This window comes from Anarrhichthys ocellatus, unplaced genomic scaffold, assembly GCF_004355925.1.
Source record: "Anarrhichthys ocellatus isolate YVR2014 unplaced genomic scaffold, GSC_Weel_1.0 scaffold32, whole genome shotgun sequence".
NCBI lineage: Eukaryota > Metazoa > Chordata > Actinopteri > Perciformes > Anarhichadidae > Anarrhichthys > Anarrhichthys ocellatus.
In genome coordinates, this window is record NW_022280062.1 from 677,181 (window position 1) to 696,487 (window position 19,307).

A 19,307-nucleotide genomic window follows, 5' to 3' on the forward strand; every position below is an offset into this window, starting at 1 on the left:
CATGTTGCAATAGAAATGATAATCATAAGGTTGCAAGATTTCCAAGCAATTTCTCAAGCATATTTTAGAAAACATATATATGACCCTTCTGTCTGCTCGTTGAACATGAAACCTGGAGATGAGAAACACAATTGTTTTCTTGTGTCTCCAATTGGTGCAGCAACCCAATACAGATTTAGGACAAGATTACAGAAGGATTGACTGTGCCGTGGACAGTGAACATCAGTTGTTTTTCATTAAGTACGTGTAGTTTTAAGTGCAAACCAAGCAGCAACATGTTGTCATCGGCACAGAAAAAACACATAAATAGTTGTTTCGAGAGATGTGAACAAGGAAAGTGAAGAGGATTCCTGAAAACACAGATGGAGGAAACTACAAACATGAAGATAAAAGAGAGAAATCTCTGTTAGCTGCTACTTTCTGAGCAGCAGAATTTGGTTTAGGAGAAGCCAACTATACACCTTAAAAACTGACTGATTTTGGTTACAAAAAAAAACGATAAAGGCACAACGGCTAACAGTGTCCACAGTAATGAGTGGCATTACTATGTGAACATATGAAAAATACAAGTGATTAGATAATTAAATTCCATAGGAATGTGCATCTCTAATTCAACTGCTGTTTCTTAAGAAAATAGTTATGAGAAGCTTGAAAGAAGTGGTTGAAAAATAGCTTTAAGTGTCAGAATTAAGAGAAATGTCGAGTCAATTTAACTTATGTCCGTGGGCAAAAAAAAAAATTAGAGTAAATTATGAACAACCCATAATAGACCATTAAAACGCATAATGCTGCAGGAAATAATTAGTAGATCATTTAATTGATTGTTTCTAATGTCAAGTATCTATTTTTGGAAGATGCCTCATTACGTTCCTGACTTTTGAGTTTTGAAATCCTTGTGGGTGTGATGAGGTACCACATATGTGATGCATGTGTAGCAGTATTATTGCAGATTAATGAAATACAGTGGGTACGGAAAGTATTCAGACCCCTTTAAAGTTTTCACTCTGTTTCATTGCAGCCATTTGCTAAAATCAAAAAAGTTCATTTTATTTCTCATTAATGTACACTCAGCACCCCATCTTGACAGAAAAAAACAGAAATGTAGAAATTTCTGCAAATTTATTAAAAAAGAAAAACTGAAATATCACATGGTCATAAGTATTCAGACCCTTTGCTCAGTATTGAGTAGAAGCACCCTTTTGAGCTAGTACAGCCATGAGTCTTCTTGGGAATGATGCAACAAGTTTTTCACACCTGGATTTGGGGATCCTCTGCCATTCTTCCTTGCAGATCCTCTCCAGTTCCGTCAGGTTGGATGGTGAACGTTGGTGGACAGCTATTTTCAGGTCTCTCCAGAGATGCTCAATTGGGTTTAAGTCAGGGCTCTGGCTGGGCCAGTCAAGAATGGTCACAGAGTTGTTCCGAAGCCACTCCTTTGTTATTTTAGCTGTGTGCTTAGGGTCATTGTCTTGTTGGAAGGTGAACCTTCGGCCCAGTCTGAGGTCCAGAGCACTCTGGAAGAGGTTTTCTTCCAGGATATCTCTGTACTTGGCCGCATTCATCTTTCCTTCAATTGCAACCAGTCGTCCTGTCCCTGCAGCTGAAAAACACCCCCATAGCATGATGCTGCCACCACCATGTTTCACTGTTGGGATTGTATTGGGCAGGTGATGAGCAGTGCCTGGTTTTCTCCACACATACCGCTTAGAATTAACGCCAAAAAGTTCAATCTTGGTCTCATCAGACCAGAGCATCTTATTTCTCATAGTCTGTGCGGGCTTTCATATGTCTTGCACTGAGGAGAGGCTTCCGTCGGGCCACTCTGCCATAAAGCCCCGACTGGTGGAGGGCTGCAGTGATAGTTGACTTTGTGGAACTTTCTCCCATCTCCCTACTGCATCTCTGGAGCTCAGCCACAGTGATCTTTGGGTTCTTCTTTACCTCTCTCACCAAGGCTCTTCTTCCACGATTGCTCAGTTTGGCTGGACGGCCAGGTCTAGGAAGAGTTCTGGTCGTCCCAAACTTCTTCCATTTAAGGATTATGGAGGCCACTGTGCTCTTAGGAACCGTGAGTGCTGCAGAAATTCTTTTGTAACCTTGGCCAGATCTGTGCCTTGCCACAATTCTGTCTCTGAGCTCCTTGGGCAGTTCCTTCGACCTCATGATTCTCATTTGCTCTGACATGCACTGTGAGCTGTAAGGTCTTATATAGACAGGTGTGTGCCTTTCCTAATCAAGTCCAATCAGTTTATTTAAACACAGCTGGACTCCAATGAAGGAGTAGAACCATCTCAAGGAGGATCAGAAGAAATGGACAGCATGTGAGTTAAATATGAGTGTCACAGCAAAGGGTCTGAATACTTATGAACATGTGATATTTCAGTTTTTCTTTTTTAATAAATTTGCAAAAATTTCTACATTTCTGTTTTTTTCTGTCAAGATGGGGTGCTGAGTGTACATTAATGAGAAATAAAATGAACTTTTTTGATTTTAGCAAATGGCTGCAATGAAACAAAGAGTGAAAAATTTAAAGGGGTCTGAATACTTTCCGTACCCACTGTATATATGCATTTCTTGTTAAATTTCACATTAATTGGTCATTTCATATAGCCTCTTTTCTCTAGCTTATTTTGCTAAGTGCTCTCAAATATTTAATTTGCCTTTGTCCTTTGGCCGTCTATCTTTTAGCATAAATCCAGAAATCCCGGTCACGTGCCGAAAGCCACAAGAATGTGTGACGCTGAAAGCCCGATCAGTGGAACGGACAAAGAGGGTTAGAGTTATCCTAAGTGCAACAACACTGAAACAACACTTTATTAACACCACTGATTATATTAAGTCATGGTCAGTGATTAACAATGGGAAGCTATCATCTGGATTGATTCAACAAAATCTCTCTTGATCCTCCAAAAGCATTCAAACTTATGCTCGATTAAGGCTCTTTGGACTGTGAGGGTTTTTACTTTCAGCGCCGGACTGTGGACCCAGATCCTCTTAAGTGGCCAGACACCAGATATTCGATAGGTTGAGAAGATGGATAGATTGATGGATTGTGAGAATCAGATCACACAATGTTTAGGATGATACAGATACATTATTATTATTAGTGGGAGCAGCAGGAGAACTTAATCCTCGCCAAAAGAGCTTCAACAAAATATGTGGCACTAACAACAAAAAGACAAACTATTTTTTGTATATATATAAATTCAGTTTGTGAAAATATTTGAAAAGAGGTGTTTAAAGACAAACCCTGTTGAATGAAAAATTAAAGCCAGTTGCACTTATTTACATTTATGAGTCGAGCAACAAGGGTTTTGTTTTTCATCCAGATGGACTCCACGGCCTGACACAGCCGCGTACGCTAGCACACAGGCCTATACACACACACACACACACACACGCATACTAGCGCAGAGACACAGAAGTGCGGTGAAAAAAGGAAAGAGATGGAGGAAAAAAACTTGGATCCCTCCGGTGGTTTGTGTGTTGGAACAGGTGAACAGTTTGTACTCCAGAATAGCCATTACCAGCACTCTGCAGCAGGGCTGCAGTTGGCTGGAGTTGAACGCAGTGTGGCTCGACCAAACGAGAGGCTTATTTTTCTCCCTTTTTTGTTAAAATGCAGATATAACCAGCTTCCCACAGCAACAACAACAACAAAAAAAATCTTCCTGCCTCCAGTCCACTTGTCCAATTTTAGTTTTTTTTGCAGAAAATAGCCCCCAAATCTGACAATAACAGCAAAATATGTTCTGGAATTGTTTATCAATACACATGTTCATTTGACACTCTTCAGACTCCTGTTTATTCTGCCAGCATTTAGTTTTAAAGCTGGTCCACTGAATATCAGGGTCAAATAAGGAAATACAGCTGTCAATCAACTCTGGATGATGAATAGAAAAAGTATCTAGAATCCACAACAAAAGGAAAAACTGATGATGCACAGTGAATTACTTCGATAATTGTAATGTAATATGAACCCAGGAAACAAATACATTCCATTTCCAATGAATCCACACAATTCAGTGAGCTACTCTCCTGGTCCATTTAACTACACACACGTGTACTATAATGAGCTGTAGACATTATGCCTAATTATGTATTAGACTGTGTTAGAGGGCCTAACAAAAGCTTTTGAAAGGGACAATTACGTTTGTTGCTTAGTTACATCGTTAAAAATATACCAAATCAGTGCAGATTATAGTGGGCGAGAATGCACATCTACGCCACAAACATTGTTGCCAAAATGCACAAAATTTGATTCATTAGGAAAAAAGAAAACATTTTCGCTCGCTGAAAAAGGAGAGTGGCATAAGAGAAAGCAAACAATTTGTAACTGTTGTTGCTGAAATGTTTTTTTTTTTTTTGTGGTTTAGTAAAAATAAAAACTGTTAAACATTAAAACATACGCCAAGCAATGTTGACGCCTCATTTGTTTTTCACAATAGGCGACATCAGTGTTAATTCAGTTTCAACGAAACGGAGGAAGTTTAATTTAAACCAAAGTGAACTGGTGCACTCCCCCCATTCAGTGGCTCATTCTATGGATTCAATGGGTTTTGGACTGGCTTTTGAAAAAGGACAGATGAGGGGTCTGAAATCTGGCCTCATCAAAAGAGGGTAAAGCCACGCCAAAAATATCATGGCAGATCAGCTGTCAAAACTTCAATTTGTGGACGTGAGACACAACTAATGTGGACCCAGCAGTGTAGTCTTTCACTTCCACTGCACAATGACTGCGGCTGCTGGCTGATGGCAGAGGGAGGGAAATATGAATGCAACAGATGGGATTTTAAAATTCAGCGTCAATTGTTCATCAAAACAGACAAAACAACAGGACATCTGTTTACCTGCTGGAGTGTCAATGTTCCTCAGCTCTTCTTTGTCCTGTGGCGGTGCCAGGTCCTCGCTCTCCTCTTCACATGCCTCGCTGGGGCTGTAGTGGCGGGGCTTCATCAGCAGGGACTTTCTCTTGTTGACGGGGGCGCCCTGCACCCCTTCCTGAGCACTCCTCTTCCTCGCCATGGACCCATATGGGCTGGAGGGGTAGAGGGGAACGGACAAAAAGGTACAGCAGGGTCAACGGAAAAAAACCCATTAAAATTTGAGACTTTCTTTTATGAAATAAAAGAAATAAAAAACCTCTTAATAAATAAATGATCTGGGACAGAAAGTATTTCCTTTTTGGAATGAAGATGAGAAAATTCACGTCATAAAGTTTCACCTGTGAGTCTCGGTGATGCAGTCGGCCAGCCCTGTGGAATAAAAACCCAAAAAGAACAGATAAAACATCATGTTTACATTTCCACTACAGCAGCACAGCATCTGTCGACTTATTCGTCATCAAAGGTTCAAACTGACTCACTACTTTTGGGGGCGATTTTGCTCATGAAATGTTTTACAATGTTCTGTAAATATTTGTTTTGTAGCTAATGATTTAGGGATGATGCCACCTGGGTTAATACTGCTTTAACCTTTATTCTCTTTTACAATGCCATCGGGTATAATCAGCACAAGGACGGAGAAGTGCTCCCGCCATTGATCTGAAACGGTTTTCATTCAGTCTGCTCGTTCTCTTGGAGACCAACGGCAGCTCATCCTTTGACAACATGATCTAAAAAGGCGAAATCAATTTCCCCCAAGGGCCCCGCGTGAATCTCATTCACAAGTTCTAGCCCTACTCCCATGAAGCACAACCAACAATAACACTTTTCATGATTTTTCTTCTTCTTTTCCCTAGATGTAGTAATAGCTCCAGCGTGTGCAGTGTGGGCCTCAGAGGCCCTGAACACTTGCATAATGACACATCCAGTCTAGAGGTTTTCAATCACACAATATATACACACACTCCTTAACTAATTTGAGCCAGTGTTCCAATTTTAATGAAGTTATTCCCCTCTGAATAATGAAATGGCTGTGCAGTGCTCTTCAGACCGGTAAGATCATACATAAAATTGACAGTTATAAAGTTGGATTGTTGAACCGATACCCCTAACCCGTGGCGATAAGTGGAGCGTGTGTGTGTGTGTGTGTGTGTGTGTGTGTGTGTGTGAGAGAGAGAGAGAGAGAGTGTATATTTAGTTAAAAGCAAACTAAAAACTGAAATCTGCTCTCACCTGTGCTACCGTTACATGTTTTCAGGGTTTGCTCCTCACCTGTAGAATCCATCTGTAAAATAAAAGCATGCGATGTACAGATGAGCCACTAAACATTTTAATGTATTTAATTTGTACTTCTTTTATTTGAAATGGAAAAAGAAGCTTTATAGATTTTTATTTTTTATTTTTTTCAGCCTGTGAGCCTTAAAATCAATAGGTGTGCATGACAACATCACAAAGAGCTCCTAAAAAACATCAGCAGTATGCAAACACACAAAGTATAACGTTACGAAAAAAAGAAGTTTCAAAGGTGAGTCAAAATGTAATGACGCTAAATAATGACATTAAAGTGCAGACGGCACCTCACTGTGTGTGTGTGTGTGTGTGTGTGTTTAGACAAAAATAGTTGCTAAAATCCATCCACTCTCGGTGGCTGTTGCTTGTGGGTCCCAAATAAAACCTATTAAACATAATTATTCCAGGCTGATGGTGGCGTATAGTGGTCACAGGCCAGTGAAATCTGTGAGTCATAGGATATGCTGTTACTTTTCCCTGGTAATGGGAAACATGACTCCTCTCTCTCGTTTGCTGTTGTGATTGAAGGCACTGACCTGTCATACATTTATAATAGGGGAGCAGGTGTGGCAGTGATGGACCTTAATTTCCTTTAATAAACCTTTTATGTGCCACACTCTTAATGCCACGCCGGGCCCTCAGAGGTCCTGCTCATAATAGGTTCATTACTTTTGATTACTACAGCCTATTGAGACAAACAACTCCCAAACACTATAGATTACATTCTGTAAAAACCAATGTACCTCATTAGTTTGCCACACTTTTCCACACAGACATGTTTCAACATTTTGGATGAATTTGTTGTTTTGAAGGCAAAACGTTGCTCTTACGTCCTTGCAACCTGAGATTGTAACATGGACGTTAATCAAAGTTCAAATGACGTTATCAGCGTACCGAAATATCACCACTGACTCACACATGTTTATTACCATGGTGGTGTTTTTTTTTCTTTATTTGACATTTTAGAAGTGCTCTCCTCCTGCAAATGTGTTAAAAACTATTGTATCATTAAACATTTGTTTTTTACTTTTATGTATTTTTTTTATTCCTCTGGATTAATTAAGAAAATATGTTTGTATTGATAATATAAACATCATGCTATAATTTAATTTGAAAAACAACGTAATGCTACAGGAATCACCGAATAATGGTCAGTTTAATCACTCCTATGCCTCCAACCAATGAAACACAACGTCTGACTATTGCTCAACATATTTTGTATCGCGTATCCAGTTTCACATATTATAGTCTGACGAGCAAATTGATACCTTTCTTTCGTTGGCATTGCTTTTAAATTGAGTCACGTGTGCCGTTCTGGACATAATTATGACGAAACCTACAGGCAGATTTTGACAAAGCAGAGGTTACTGTACATCTAATTCACGTAACAAGAAGTGACAAGTAACAAGAGAACAAGGAGGGTCTCCGTAGACACTCTGGTGTACTAACGGGTAGTCCTGGCATGGCAGCAACGTGGACAAACATGTGACGCTGTGTGTTTACAAAAGCAGAACAAATAGATGCATTCAGGGTCAAATTAGAGATTTTATTTGGCGTTCACTGCACAATATGACTGAGGCCTTTTAAATAATTTACCTTTTTAATGATTATTGTATGAAAGTTCTTTTGGGTAAAGTATTTTATCTAAATACAGAATTCTATATTTAGTGTAAGTTAATGAAAAATGATTTACTTTAACCCCGTTTTTTAGCCGTCATGTATACTGTGTACACATTTAATAAAGGGTTAATAACACATAACGCCTCCTGCAGGCACCAATAAGTGGAAACTGGTGTGTAAGATAATCAATGACGTATTCAGTTGTAATAATGTAAAATATGTTTCTATAGATTAATACGCACTTAAAACATCATTATATCTGCTAAATAGGAGAGTTGTATTTTTTTTAAATTGCATTTACTTAACAAATGTCTCATTCCAGCGTAATAACTCTCATAACTTGATGATTGACGGTGCAAATACAGAACAATACTGTTTTTTTTGCAGAAAAGTAATGTCCTTCAAGTCCTTTTTAGTCGTTTTTGTTCAGTTTTTCATTTTCTTACCTAAAAATGATGTTGGTGTTAAAACAAAACGTGTTTCCATCTTAATGTCGTTTCCTCAGCTATTTACAAAAATGTTGTAGGAACGATTGTTTGATCACTTGTCCAGCCGGACACAGAAATAAGGCCACAGAGTAGAATGTTTAAGGTGTTGTAGCATGTTTTACTACAAAACATGTTCATTTACATCACTGGTTAGCATTTTCCAAAGCTGTATTACCAGCCCTCTGGGCAGTGTGTTATACCAGTGTATACTGTTAAAACACTAGTATGGTCCTTTAAAGACCTTGTATCAGATCTCTCTAAACTTTGTATTATGGTTTCAAAGGAGGTTTTATCAGGTACAAAACTAACTGAGATGACCTGACAACTATCAGCCATCACTTCAGACAAAGCAGACTCAGCAATACCTTTTTATATTATGTGGCAGCCACCCACAGCTCTGCATAAGTCAAAAACAGTCTCAGTTTGTGGTCAAAAGAGCAGTGACACCCCGCCACTTAGCATGCTACTTAAACAAAACACTGTTACACAATCATCGAGAGACTTTCTGTGCCGAACAAAAGTTATTTTCACGCTGTAGGTCATATTCAATCCCTTGTCTGTGTCCGATTATGTACCTTTGATTGTAGTTTTCCGAGCGCTCCGTAGGATAAGATTCCAGATCCGCACTGTCCACGCTGGTTGATGCCTTCACACTTGTAATCTCTCAGGAGGTGATCATGTAATTCATTATCTGTAACAGAAAAAAAAAACACCAGATACGAGTTTATAAAAATCTGCAACTTTTTTTAGCGCATATTTAAATCAATGGTACGTCTCTGAACCATGTATTTGAAGGTTTTCATTGTTACATTTTCATAACGTAGAGACTTGGATGTGAAAAAGGTGGAAAGAGCATATTAATACCTCGCATGGAATAAGGAACACGATGCAAATTGATAGCATGACAGAGATCAAATTGCTTGCTTCTAATTAATACAAAACATCCAAGAGGGAAAACAAGGATGAACACAATGAGTACATTAAGCCTCTTCACTTCACAGATCTTATTATGGAATCATTTATTTCTGTTAGCTTTGGAAAAAAGAAAAAAGGCAACATCTTCTTAATTATAGCTCACAGAGCGCTTCCCCGGAAAAACAAAACTGGGGGAAAAAAGAAGAGGAGGGGGAGTGAGGGTTATTCACTCGGTTTCATTAGCATATGAAAAAAGACTCTCCACTATTTGAGCTGGTTCATCATCTGCTGAATCATATTTATGCACCTCCCCTCCCTCCTCATACACACAACCCCAAGTCCAACACAAATAATGCTTCTCAGAGGACCTTTTCCCTGCGTCTGGGGCAGATTTCTCAGGGGGAAAGGGAGGCAGCCTGATGCTGAGGGGTCTATGAGATTTTCTATGTGTTAATCTGGCTGCTAGCTGTCCTTGAGCCCAGCCCATTCCCCCCTAACCCCATCTGCTAGCATTCCCACCACAGAGGAGAGAATGGGCTGCGACTGGGGGTAGAAAAAGGAGAGGGACCTTCCCAGTCCAGCAATCATGAATAACCATTGCCTCGCACCATTATCAGAGAGGCAGGATCCAAGCTGAGACGGTGGTAGAGGAAATATCTGTAAAACACCCCGGCGCTCCTGACATTGCTCTCACCACACTCTCGCGGTTTTTTGTTGTAAGTGATGCTATTATTATTATTTTCATATAATGCCTTATTAATGCCGTGCAGCTGCTGTGGATATTCATCACTGACCTTGAGTCTTTGTGTCCCCTTGTTCCCAGCTTATCCGCGCACTTGGGACGCTCTCATGTAATTAACACAGACATTATTGTGATGGAGTAAAAAAACTCACTGGGCTGATACCTCATCCTGAAACCAATAAAGCAGGCCGCAGTCGCAAAGTAAGATTCTGGAGACCATAAAATTAATTACATTATTTACATTTCCTTTAGATAGAGGGGTACAGGCGAGATGATGGAGGCAAATGAGATTACACAAAATAAGATTTCAAAATGTCAGTGCTGCACAGTCAACCAACCAACTGTTATGATTAGATTACTCTTTTAATATAATTACTGTCTAAGGCTGTGTGTGGAAACAATGCATACATAAAATAAAAAACACATATGAGCTGCATCTTTCCTGATTCCCATCCTTTTTTCTCCACGAGCCTTTTTCTCTTAACCTTTCTTCAACGGTATCATTTTGAATTATAGGGAACGGATGGGTGCTCTGTGCAAGGTCACTGTCTGGTGTGTATCCCCCCCCCCTCTCCTTGTTTTTGTTTCTTCTTCCAGAAGCACACTGAGTGAAGGGTTAAAACTGGAATGGATTTAATTATGGAATGAATGGAATTATAATGCGCCTGCAGCAAGTTTTCCTCCTTATTTATTAAAGCAGCTGATGGGCCAGGTTTGATGAGCCACTTCTGGCATAATTGAGTCATCACACAAAGAGGGTTCCTCGCATTCAGAGTGGTTTTATCAGCAGCAAACAGACCTGATTACTGGCAATTACACTCTGATCTAGGGGAAGGAGAAAAAAAGGGTAAATGTGCGGGGTAACTTCTGTGTTTATAGTTTACCCCGGGAATAATTTTCACATTAATTTTACATGCTAAGTGTTTTCTGTTTATGTATAATAAAGAGCAAACGGCAAGGAGATAGCACCTTTTACTTTCATATTTCCTTGTAATGAATGTCTGAGGATATAGCGAGCTGATCGTGATTTATATTTACCCTATAGGAGGTTTGTGATTTGCAGAGAAGCAGCTGAACATAAAGCCAGATGGAGCAAAAGGTGAGCTGCTTGTGCTCACACCCATTCTGTGGGAAGCAGGTAGAACTATATACAGAAAGCAGGCGATTGCTTTTGCCTTCCTTTTCATAGAGATGCAAATAACTTCGCGGTGAGTAAATTAAGCTCTGCTCGGAGATTAAAATCAACTTCTGTTCAGAGAGTATTTAGATAAACAACTTTTCTTTTTTTTGTCTTTTTTTGTGAGGTGGCCAGGGAGCCATCAGACGCCCTGCGCCTAAATACCAGCTGGACATTAGAATAATGGCTGAGATATATTTCAGGAGGGGGGAGGGGACAAAAGAGGTCTAGGATGTCTAATTTATGTCTAGAACTTGGCATACAATTCTATTTTTTTTATTTCACAATGTTTATTTATCGGTTACCTTTGTAGTAAAATTGACAGTTAATCAACACTTAATTGCACTGCAGAATAAGCTGTTTCCATAAGAAAATGATATATTCTCTCAATTGAATCAAGGGAACAGTCTTTTATAAATGACCCCCATTGAATGCTTTAAATATTAACATGAGTTTATTTAGTAAAAATAAAAATATCTGGGTTTTTTTGTGCTGTATACTGTTCATATATATGACCTTTTCAAAGAAAATAAAAAAAGAAAATGATTCTGCCGGCAATTTATGAGCATTCCTCCGTCTGATGGAGGTTTCTGGATTCGTGCAGACACAGTCAAAAATCTTGAAGTCAACTGCGATTTCCGATATAACAGCCTCACAGCTACCCTGACGGCCAAGCAAAGTGTTTGTGCCTTTTGCCAAAGAGTACTTTTATAGAGGAGCGTATTGGCATCTTATCACTTCTCCAAGACAGAGATGCTTCAATAAAAGAACACAGCTCACAGAATTCTTAACAGACAATTAGGAGCCTGGCTAGCCGCTATCGCTTCAATGATTTGTTATGATGGCATAACTACAGGGGAAACTTGTTATTGGACGGAGTTAGCAAGAGTCCCATAAAAGAGTCAGATGGTGACACCTTTGCCGCGGTGATTTATGAATCTTGTAATCGCTTTCCAAAGTCATCCCAAAGCCTTCCCTCTAAATTGAGTTCATCTGGAGCCGGACCACACAAAGGCACCAAGTCCAGATTGTTTCTTCTGACATCAAAGAGCCAATTTCTGTTTTTGACCAAATTTCTGGTGCTTTTAGTTCCCTTATCGTATGAAAGGCGCCTGCATGATATGCTATTTTATTTGTGAATTCAATCCAATTAAGAACACCAAAAATATTGAGGCAAATAGAATTAGTATGTTCTTGCACTACACTTATGCATCAATAGCATAACAAATGGAGTGGCAGACAATCCATCCATTGGCAAGTCTCCAGTCTGCCGAACCACACTCATGTTAGTTTGAATCTTTGAATTCTGTCATGAACATGTTTTTTTCAAACCTGTCTAATTTGGGGGACAGGTGTTTGGGGAAAAAGAAGTTCCAGCCCCGGTGTAACAATGAGCGGAGTAATCCCGCTCATTGTTCCTGCCCAAGGAGGCCCTTTCATGGAGGAGGGTTGCATGAATGCTACCAGGTGGTCTGCAATTTGGAGAAACGTAGTAACCGTTCCAGCTAATCCCCCCCGTCACAAAAGGCAGGTCTCCAGTGCTCCGGGGCTCTCCGGGGCTCTCCAGGGCAAAAGGAAAAGTTTACCTCAAACACACAGTGTCTGAAAGGAGTCAGGGACTCGAGCAGTGATTCCTAATCAGATTGCGCTGAAGTGAACAGCTCGCATGGCAGCTGTAGTTTTCCCAGGGTTAATTACCTTTCACTGCTCCCTCTAAATGAGTCAGCTGTTCCTGTCATTAAACAACTCCACTCTATCTCTGCTCCTCTGTCCTCCACACACATGTGCACACGGGTGTGCGTGTTCACACACACACACCCACAGTGACACACACACATAAGAAGACACACCTTTGTTCTTCCTTCCATTATTTGTAATGTATTGGATATGGTGATTAAGCAAAGGGCTATCTAAACATTGATTATTTGAATACTATAGCGACTTTGATCACTTTGCTTATCAATCAGAGGCCACTGAGAGGAGGTTGCTGTTTCTTTTTTATTTAATTCATGCTACTGATGTTTATGCAGATAGAAGGCGGTATTCCCAATACACCTCCCCTACCATGTTGAAGCAAAATAGTACCAATCTGTCAAGGTCTTATTCTAAAGAGCCCATTTAGTACTAATTGAGTGTATATATAGGAAGCAGACATGTTCACATATGCGCACACGGGCCATACACACTGAACGCAGACACTCGCATGCATGCGCAAAACAAACACGGAGTCCAGCTCTGATATAGTTGTGCTGTCATCAATGCTGAACAATCTGTCTGCTTACTGAGCTCAGTGGCTTAGGATGTTGGGAGAGTTTTAAGTGATTTTTGCCACTGTATGGTAAAATCCCTTGGCCACCTGGATTACAAACTCTAGTCCTTTAACTCATGCCAGTATAAATCCGTGTTAACTCGGATTTACCTCTGGCATATGAATTCTCAATCTGCGTAAGCTTTGTTTGGAATGAGTCGAACATAAGTATTTCACGCAGTAAGGGTGCCCAAATGGTGAATTCCTATTTCTGTGAAACAAACACTGGGAGATAGTTCACCACTAAATCAGCTGTCGGGATGACTAGAGGAAGCCTTAAGCAGTGTTTTATCACATTCGAGAGGCGAAAGGCCCCGCGTGGCCATCCACAGCCGGGTGGAAGTGTGCGGGCGCTGCGCTGTGGAAAATCCACGTAACCATGGCGACGGGTATAAACTCAGAGCGGCGCGCTGTGGTCAAGAGTTTAATCAGGCTCCTTGCACCAAGATTCTGCTTTGCTCATTGTCAGACAAAACATTATTTGCTCAGTTGTTCAAACAGCAGCCCTGATCGGCTAGCAAAGCGATCACGATAAAATAAAATATGGCATGAGCAGCTTGGAGGATCTAAATTAAGTATTATCCAATATCCATACAATCTCTCACACTCTCTCGCTCTCACACACACAGAGGAACGAGCACACTTCTGGGCTAGCAGAGTTAAGCCAGACTATTTTGTACTTAAAAGGTTAGCAGGGCTGTTTTGTGAGTTTTGATCCATGCTTGCCAAATCAGCAGATGGTCCATGAATATGATTATATGCATCAATAAAAAGGAGTAATCTTTAACAACATGTAAATTTGACTTAAGTCCAGGGTTTAATATACGCGATGGACTTTAACCCAGTTTCCAGCCTGACAGTGGAGCATGATAAGCTAATGCACTTAAACGTTTGTTAACAGCAATCACTGCTGATGCTCCACAGCGCTGCTCTTCAGGGATCAAAAGCAGGAAGGTGCAACATCACAATCAGAATGTGCATGTTTGTGTCAAAACGACACCTATTCACTTTTCGAGTGAGCATCTAAACAGCTCAGCAATCGATACAATCTGAGCCTGGCTGCTTAACAAGAGCCTCTCTTGTGCTGTCATGCCTCTCTCTATTATGCCTTTCATTGCTTTTTTTTTTTAAAAGATAAATCCTTGGACAACACCGAGTCAAGCTTTAATCAAGGATCGACAACAATAACCTGCGTCTGAGTAACCCACACCATTAACAAACCCAGCCACCAAAAAAACAACTGTTTTACTCTTAAAAAACTAAAAAACATGAAGTTCAAGTGCAAGTGGCTCGCAGAGAGAGATGGAGAGAAAAGTTTCAGCGCATCGTGGTGATCTTATTCTGAGTAACATAAAGCAAGCATCACTGTTACTGACCCCTCAATGGATCTACTTCTCTGAGCCCGAGGCTTACACAGCACAGCACATCCTCACACAGACAAACAGAAGCACTTGTCTCCTGCATCCAAACGCACTCATGTCAACATGTCCGACAGGGCAGAATCGCCAGCTCGACTTACCAAGCCCCTCTTAGCCTTTGTTTTGCATCTCATAGTGACATCGGGGAGGAGACGGAGCAGAAGGATATCGAGGTGGGGTACAGGGTAGTCCAGAGCATCGCTACTGAGAGAGTGTTTGTGTGTGTGTGTGCGCGCAGGGACACAGTGATATTCACCCGAAACGCTAAGCTTTTCTTTTTTTTTTTTTAGCCTTTGTGTCATTCACTTAACAACCAATCTCATTAGCTGCCGGGCTACAATGGGCTGAATTATTTTCTGTGTAAATACACCACATGGTGATCCTCAAGGTAAGACCTCTGAAGGTCTTTTTAATCACATAAAAGATAGATTCACCCCAGAAGAAGAAAAAAAATCAATGGGTAGGACAGACTGCTCCTAAAAAAGAATTGAATAAAACAGTAATTTGGAGTGATTCTAATTGAGAAATGAGATTTATATTGCTCGGGGTCTGTGGTGAAGAGAGTGTAAATATCTAATTATGTGAGTGTAATTAATATAGCATGGTGATATATACACTTTGACTTGATAATGATACTCTGAGCACATATGTAATGGGTGATATGAGAAAGGATGCTCCCACTCAGCTTTATAAAACATCTTAAAGGTGATATAATAGGTAATAAACGCTGGTTTCAAAATCCTGTACACATATATTTAGCATTTTTAACAAATCTCTTGCTGCAGCGTTTGTTTGTGCAGAACCATGAATTCATGTAAAATGTTACTATTGTAAGCACTTGAAGTCATGACAGCTGTCTATAAGCATCAGGGACGTGTCTATTGGCCAACTTGACCCTTGTTAGAAAACAAAACAAATACAAAAAAAGAATACTGCAGCCTGGGACTGCCGAGCCGGGTCACTGGAGATTTTCCAGACAAACGCCGCACAGGGGAGGGGAGGGGAGGGGAGGAAGAATAAAAAGGACAGGCTCAGAATCTCATTTTAACAGACCGCACACAATCTGGGCTCCCACAGAACTATCTCTGCCTGACCGCTTTCTATTTATCCCTTATCAGTGTTTACCAACCGCTAGTTTTCTTTCATTCACACTGTGAGGCAGTTCTCTTACTATCAGTCAACAGCTGACACCGTGGAACAGCCTCAAAGGCAAGAGGAAGGGATCAAAACTAAACCAAAGCTGTTTAAACAATACAACAGAGGAAATAAATTCATAAATCCTAATTCTTCCCAACCCACAAGGGTATAAGCAGATCCTTTATAGTTAGGCCAACAAACAAAACCACAGCCAATGAGGTACATTACAATCAAGGTAAATTCGGAAATATATTTTTAACACAAGAAAAGGCAGAATAAAATCCCATGTAATATTAATTGGGAACATTTCATAGTCTTGCCCTGTCAAGCAAATGTAACTATCCCCTAAAAGGTTTGTGGGTTTTTTGTGTTTTATTTTATTTTGTTAACATTTTAGATTATTTTACTTCAAAGTAGAACCGTGCTAGAAAATATGAATGCTATCTTAAAACACTAACATTTTATTAAGGTTTTCAAACGATTTATATGATAATCATTAAAATGTCTATTTTTAGAGTGACTGGTTAGGATCAGTCCACTTCTAAAGGAACAAGCAGAAAAAAACAGTCTCTATCATTTATAAAACCAGGATTACTTTTATCTAATTCTACACACTTATTATTTATAATATTTAATTTATAATAGGATGAAATTTAATTTATGCAATATTACCTGTAATATTTCCATGTGATATATTTTCATTGTAACAAATTCCTATATTCCTATATTCCGAGTATATTTTCACAATTTAAACAATATTAGGGGCTACATGGACAGACTATTTAAAACATGTTCCTAAGAACTGAAGAGAAAGGAATACATTTAAAATATATATCCCACTGTTGCTTTACATTTCTCTTCCCAGCAGGACACACAAACAGCACTGTTTTTCTGGAATACTGTTAAAAGTTAAGTAATTAATTACATTTATCCTTTCACCAGCTGCTCAACAGCAGATGGATCATTTCTGAGACCTTGTTGAATTAAATCCACATAATTCATTTTCCTGGATTAACTAACTGAAGTTTGAGTAGGGTAAAAAAAAAAAAAAACAGGTAACACAATATGCAACAGACCGACGTGTATGCTGGGCTTTTTTTCGTTCGATTTTGTCTTTTCCATTGTGTGCCACCGTCGGCAGTTGACTTGTAATTAAAACAAGCTGTTAGAAATCAAAAGCCACAGAAACGCAATAAAACGGACGAAGATATCAACCATTTTCCAAGTTCAGTGTGCTCCACAGCTGTGTGAATAAGTTTGTGTTCAGCAGCAGGTACCATGGACAGTTCCTGCAGGCGACCAGAGGTTACGTTTATGTGTTGTGTAGCAACTAACATCCCTGTGCTTTGAAGCAGAGAGGAATAATGGCTCTTACTTATCGCTGCTTTACCACACATCCCTGCGACAGCCTGTGCTGCTTTTGTAATTAAATCAAGGAGCAGAGGTGTAACTTTATAACCCCGCTCGCAGGTCCTGTATCTGTTACTTGCCAAACTTTTCAAAGGATTATCGAGATGTGACACAGTTGCACAACGCTGTGTTATCTAATGCCTTTTGTTGCTCTTTTTTCCTTGTTAGTGGAGATGCGAGCTGAAATAAGCTGATGGAGTTGTGATTTAAATGAGGCTAACAGGCACAATGACAACCGGCATTTTGATTTATTTTAACACTGACAATTTTCCAAGTAACTCAAAACCTAAAAATGATTTAACACCTTCATCACGATGTCTAATGCCTCTGAAAGACATTGGAAATAGATAAAGCAGATGTTGTTGCTTTATTTATATATATATATATATATATATATATATATATATATATATATATATATACTCTCACATAGACTCTATACTATACTGTTTATTTTCACTTGTTCAAAAGAATAAGGAACAAAATCTAAAAAGACATTGAAGTTTTGATGATATCAGGACTGTAAATTCAACCTAGGCCTAAAATAAAAATCCTACCTTGTTTAACAACGATCAACAATAAGTTGGGTCATAAAGCAGATTCTGAGCCATTAGCGTGGCGCACGTTACTAGTAAATGATGAACTTTTCTAACCAGCATCCGTCCTCTTAAATCAATAGTCGCTCTGGAGACTGTCGAGTGCTTTAGTCCCTCTGAATCTGTTCAAAGCTAAGATTTACCAACGTAAAACGCAAAAGTTCACCCTGTAGGCTGTGCTACTATCAGACTACATTTAGCATTAGCACATCCTTTTTTTAAACGATTCCACTTCTACCACAGTTACAAGACAAATAATTACAGAGAGTCAGAACAGGATGCACTGATGTTGGTCCTGATGAATTCGTACAAATCTAACACCCATCGAGTTTAACACAAAAGCTGATTTGTAGACAATATTACTGTCACACTACAACGTTAGCATATAGTTGTCAAACTTTACCGGACTTACAATTCAAATTACAGCAAGCCCGATCAGGATGCAATAAAAGACTTCACCGACTGTTCAAATACGTTACTGGAACACAGAGTAAATGTTTAAGTGCATGAGCCTCAGTGGTCTTGTATGTACAGCTGTCACTGTCAAAGCCACAGGCAACCTGACAATGCTTTGTCTCTGCACACAATACGAACATGTGCTCTTCTAAGACAAGCTTATACTGCACACAAACGCTGTGACTTTAATCTAGATAGACCGTATCTCATGCTATCTGGATGATCAAATATAGGTCATGCCTCTCAAAAAACAGTTTGAGCCATTTAATCTCCTCTCAAACTGTCTGAAACCTGGACAGAAGCTGCGCTCGCTCCCCAGCTAAGATTTTAAGAACACCGATTTGTATCGAGCCAGCAATGTTCATCACCAGTGCAATATTCTCCACACACAACCCCGACACAGTGGAAAACAATTGCCAGCACAATACTATTTCACATAATCTTGTAAAATCCACTGAACACAAGTTTAGCAGCTGAGTACATCTCAGTGTAAATCTAAGTTTTCTAACAGTCCTGTTTTCATTTTACAGCGTCTAACAGCCTGAGCTAGAAAGGCTTGTCGTTCACATACGCGATGCAGAGTATCAGAGATGATAAATGATGACCAAACTGACAGTATCTTAAATAAAAAAAGAACTTTGACACCAACCTAGTGCTGTGATCCAAAAAGTTTGATTTTCTCCCAGTCTCTTGATAGCTGAGCTGGTGCTGTGGCTTTGAAAGGTAGTCCCCAGGAATATGACATACTGTGCCTTTGACAGCCTCGAGATAAGCACCTGCGTTCGGGTCTCTTTTTACGTCACACCTCCCCATTCACAGCCCTTCAACATGATGCACATTTGCACATCAACAGCCACCAAACCCCCC

The 19,307-nt window shown here is 39.8% G+C and overlaps 1 protein-coding gene across 9 annotated transcripts in view; it reads right to left on the reverse strand.

The window, feature by feature from the left end:
* st18 (ST18 C2H2C-type zinc finger transcription factor) overlaps nucleotides 1-19,307 on the reverse strand; it is a 42,121-nt gene that overhangs the window by 13,903 nt on the left and 8,911 nt on the right. For 7 of the 9 annotated variants that reach the window (XM_031865136.1, XM_031865135.1, XM_031865139.1 and 4 more), the window contains 4 exons: nucleotides 8,857-8,972; nucleotides 6,117-6,168; nucleotides 5,225-5,255; nucleotides 4,851-5,038 (listed from right to left, as the gene is read on the reverse strand). In XM_031865136.1, coding sequence (XP_031720996.1) covers nucleotides 4,851-5,038; nucleotides 5,225-5,255; nucleotides 6,117-6,168; nucleotides 8,857-8,972 — 387 coding nt within the window. Of the gene's footprint in view, nucleotides 1-4,850; nucleotides 5,039-5,224; nucleotides 5,256-6,116; nucleotides 6,169-8,856; nucleotides 8,973-14,942; nucleotides 17,733-19,089; nucleotides 19,290-19,307 lie in introns of those variants that run through there. The other 2 variants (XM_031865140.1, XM_031865141.1) reach the window with 2 other exon arrangements.